The sequence below is a fragment of the Cynara cardunculus genome (assembly GCF_001531365.2).
Source record: "Cynara cardunculus var. scolymus isolate 2C chromosome LG 14, CcrdV1, whole genome shotgun sequence".
Taxonomy (NCBI): Eukaryota; Viridiplantae; Streptophyta; class Magnoliopsida; order Asterales; family Asteraceae; genus Cynara; species Cynara cardunculus.
In genome coordinates this window covers 5,361,535-5,365,383 of record NC_037541.1, presented here as the reverse complement: position 1 = coordinate 5,365,383, position 3,849 = coordinate 5,361,535, and the positions used below count along the sequence as shown (strand labels likewise).

General features: G+C 35.1%; 1 protein-coding gene across 2 annotated transcripts in view; it reads left to right on the top strand.

The window, feature by feature from the left end:
- Positions 1–1,156: 1,156 nt before the first annotated feature.
- LOC112526372 (callose synthase 1-like) overlaps positions 1,157–3,849 on the top strand; it is a 39,667-nt gene continuing 36,974 nt past the window's right edge. Inside the window, exons 1-2 of one of the 2 annotated variants that reach the window (XM_025136655.1) lie at positions 1,157–1,239; positions 1,897–2,146. In XM_025136655.1, coding sequence (XP_024992423.1) covers positions 1,951–2,146 — 196 coding nt within the window. In that variant the 5' untranslated portion in view covers positions 1,157–1,239; positions 1,897–1,950. Of the gene's footprint in view, positions 1,240–1,864; positions 2,147–3,849 lie in introns of those variants that run through there. The other variant, XM_025136656.1, reaches the window with a different exon arrangement.

Here is a 3,849-nt window from a genome sequence, read left to right as displayed (position 1 = left end):
TATGTAGGCATATACAAGTTGGTTCTCTGAAATAAAAATAAGATAAAGATTGATTTCATTTTAATATAATAATTCCATCTTCCTGAAACGACATCTTTTTTTGTCATGAAAATTTATTTAGGACGAAGGGAATATTACAAAAACTTTTCTCAAATTGGTTCAAAAAATTTAAGGTCAAATCATTTTTAATTTATATTATTATTTCATAAAAATCAATATATTAAAAGAGTTGGGTTCCGATAAGAAGAGAAGTTATGTTCATAAATGTAAGGAGATATTTATCATTTGATCGATCCTAATTGAATGTTAATATTAATGAGGTGCACTGAGATGCACCGAATCAATTCCTTTTTAAAGCATAATTCATGGGTGAACATGTGATTAGAAGTGATCAAACGTTCAGATCTTTTCTTACATTTCTCACCATAACTTTATTTCTCGTACGATCCTCTGCCTATACTAAAATTATATGAATACACATTTATGTATATGGAGAAAATAAAACTTGTTGATGGTAAAACCATGGAAAATTGATTCAAATAACAATATTCCACAACCAAATTAACCTCCTAAATATTTCTCTCAGAACTTTACTCAAAAGTCACTAGGTTCGCAATACCCACTAAACGACAAAAAAAAAAAAATCAACGTCTTTGAGCCAAGTTTGTAACCACCGGTCTGCAATTATTACGGATTCGACCCAAAACTTATTTTCCTATGAAACCCCCAAGATGGACACTAACTGATCTGACATTACGGATTCAAGGAAAATGAGTTTTGGGTAAGATCCGTAATAATTACGTATTTGGACCAAAAAACTCTAGAATTTTGTCGTTAATGGGCCTACAATAACTACGTGTCTGGGTATTGCAGGCCTAATCATAGAAATCTTTAGAAGGTCAATTTGGTTGTGAAATATGATCATTTGGGTCAATTTTCCTAAAACCACAGGGACTAAACTGAACAATCATGAAACAATGAATCCCTTTTTAACTCTAAATATTCATATTTTAGTCATCAATCATTTGCTCAGTTGCCCGCGTTTTCTTGTTGATTAAGGCCATTTTGATAATGCTTTCGCTTTTTCCCTTGCTCTACTTTCTCTCTATATGTCATTGCTGATGTATCTTTTTGGCAGAAACCTTTCTGCATGAGCTGAAATCTCTTTTGTAATCAGCTAATCTTCACTATGATGATAAAAGTTGCTTTTCTGTGAAGCTTTTGAGCTTCAATTATCTGGTAAGTTCTTCATCATCATCATCATCTATTAATTTGAATGATCTCGTAATTTATGAGTTGTTGGATATCTACTGTTATAACAACATAAAGTAACTGCTTTAAACCCTTTAAGTTCTTCGAGGCAAGGGTTTTCTGATCAATCAAATTTCTAGTTTTCTGATGAAAATTTGAATGAATTTATGGGATTTTTAATGAGTTTAATACTTTTAATGGATTTGGTTTGTTGATTCCGCAATTCAAAATTCAGTTTCCTCGACTACTTTAAATGATCTTCTGTTTTATGGCTGCAGCTCTTCGGTACCATTTGCCCTCTGATTTCTATCATTTTCTGTGAATCAAGAGTTCATGAGGGCTGATGCACCTCAATTATGTGAAGTTGATCAGACTGGAAAATCTATTTCTCTATTCAATTAAAGAAAGTTGGCCTTTGGTTTTCTGATCCATCAGAAGGGGTGAGACTCAAAAGTGTAAAAGCTGTTGTCTTTTTATTGTCAAGCATTTCAAGCTGTTGATTTTGTTTAATTTAATTAAAACATATTTGACTGAAAGTAGACTAAGTTTTTCCTTAATCAGTTTGGGTTATTTTGTAAACATAAATACTACATATGTTTGGGATCATCTACTATTTTGGCGCTGATTTTTTCCTTTTCTCAACAGGAGGTTTTTAAGAGTGGGGCAAAAACTATTCTGTAAGAAGGATTGGGAGAAACTATGGCTTACAACCGAAGAGGGTCCGATCAGCACCAGCCGCCACCTGGGCGGCTACTGCGGACTCAAACCGCTGGTAGTTTGGGTATGGACTCTATGATGGACAGTGAGGTGGTGCCTTCATCTCTTGCTCAGATTGCACCTATCCTTCGTGTTGCTAATGAAATTGAACCTATCAATCCAAGAGTTGCCTACCTTTGTAAGTTCCAACCTTTGCTTATAGCTCTTATTATTCCAATATTAGGAGTGAATGATTTTGCCCTTTTTCTCATAAAAGAAGATTTTTCTCAAGCAAGCTATTTTGACTGTCCTGCCATGCAGTTATAAAAACAGGAGAGAGTCATTCAGCTATACCCCTGATTTTCATTTTAGCAGTCTGGTGGTAACTAATTAGAAAAATGGGGATATAAATGGCATAAGTACCTACATAATGTGTTTTTAGGATTAATTTTTGATATTGTGAAATGCTGAATAGCAGATAAAGGAAGTTGAATGGTTGTTAAGTGATAGCATAGCATGAAACGAAAACATCAGGAACAGGATATATTTTTACACTTCATCTCTTTCAAAAATTTACTGTAGCATTATCAGTTTTGTATCTAGACATGGTTATCACTTCAACTTTCTATCCCATTGGTTGGTTTTTGTACTTCATAGTTGGATTCTGATTTGTAGTGTTGTCTTTCTTTTATCATGTTTTACCGACTTCTGTTCGTATGGTGCTGCTTATTTTTCTCTAGCCTTAGTTCCTTTCAGTTTTCATCTCTAGCCTTGATTCTTCTCTTTACTTTCCAATTCTTGTCCTTTTTCCAAATTGTTCTAACTTTTTGGGCAAACTTTCTTTTGTTCACACACTTATTGCGAGCCGGGGTTCTTCACGAAAACAACCGCTTTACTCTTTGGGGGTAGAGGACAGGCTTGCATACATCTCAGTTGAGAAAATAAATTCAAATAAGAAAATGAACACCAAATAAAGAGATAATCTTTATAAAATTTAATTATATTATAGTGACAAAGTTAAACTTTTTAGAATTCGGACCCACCAAAAACTCAAATGTACCAATTCCACAGATGGAATCTATCCTTCTCGATGGATTCAATGAAAGAAAGAGGTAGAAGCAGAGTGTTCACTTAGTGAACGAGAAATTTAAATACAATGCAAAAATAGTAAAACCAACCTGGTAAAAATGTTGTCGATACGGATGAAGAACTGCACGGAAAACCTGTCCTTAAAGATTTTATACGACCACTCTTTAGAAGCTGTGAGTCTGCTAGTCGCAAAGCCCCAGGATTTGATGCAGTAGATTATTCGTTTGTGAACAGCTATCACAAAGAATATAGAGCAGGTTTTGTAGCAAAACGGTAGAGAGAAATAGGAGACGGGAGCAGAATTTCGTCAAAGGAAGAATTGTTTTCGTATATCAAAATAGATACGGCTTCACCCAGTATTTATACTGGGTGAAACCCTAGTTCAGGCCCACGAGAATGGCCCACGAAGAGAAGAAAGTGGGAGAAAAATTCTCAACCAAAAACCTATCTCTAAACCAAGTCAAAATACATTTTAATTTAAATTAAAATGTTAAAATCGGATTAATTAATTAAAATTAATAATTATCTCAAAATATTAATTTTAATAATTATCTCAAATCCGATTTATTTCAAATTAAAATTAAAATCGGGTTAATGATAATCCTCCTGACGAAATCTCTAGTAAAAAGATACTCGGAGCTCGGGGCGAGGCTCTTTCTGCTCCGATGCGGCGTGCGCCTACTCGCGCCACCTTCGCGAATCCCGCGGCCTAGGCCACGGCCACGGCTACACGCGCGCGTGTGTGTTGGGCCTTCCACTCAAGACCCCCACCATGAGTCCACTAACATGTTCAAAGCCCACTACTAGAGAAAG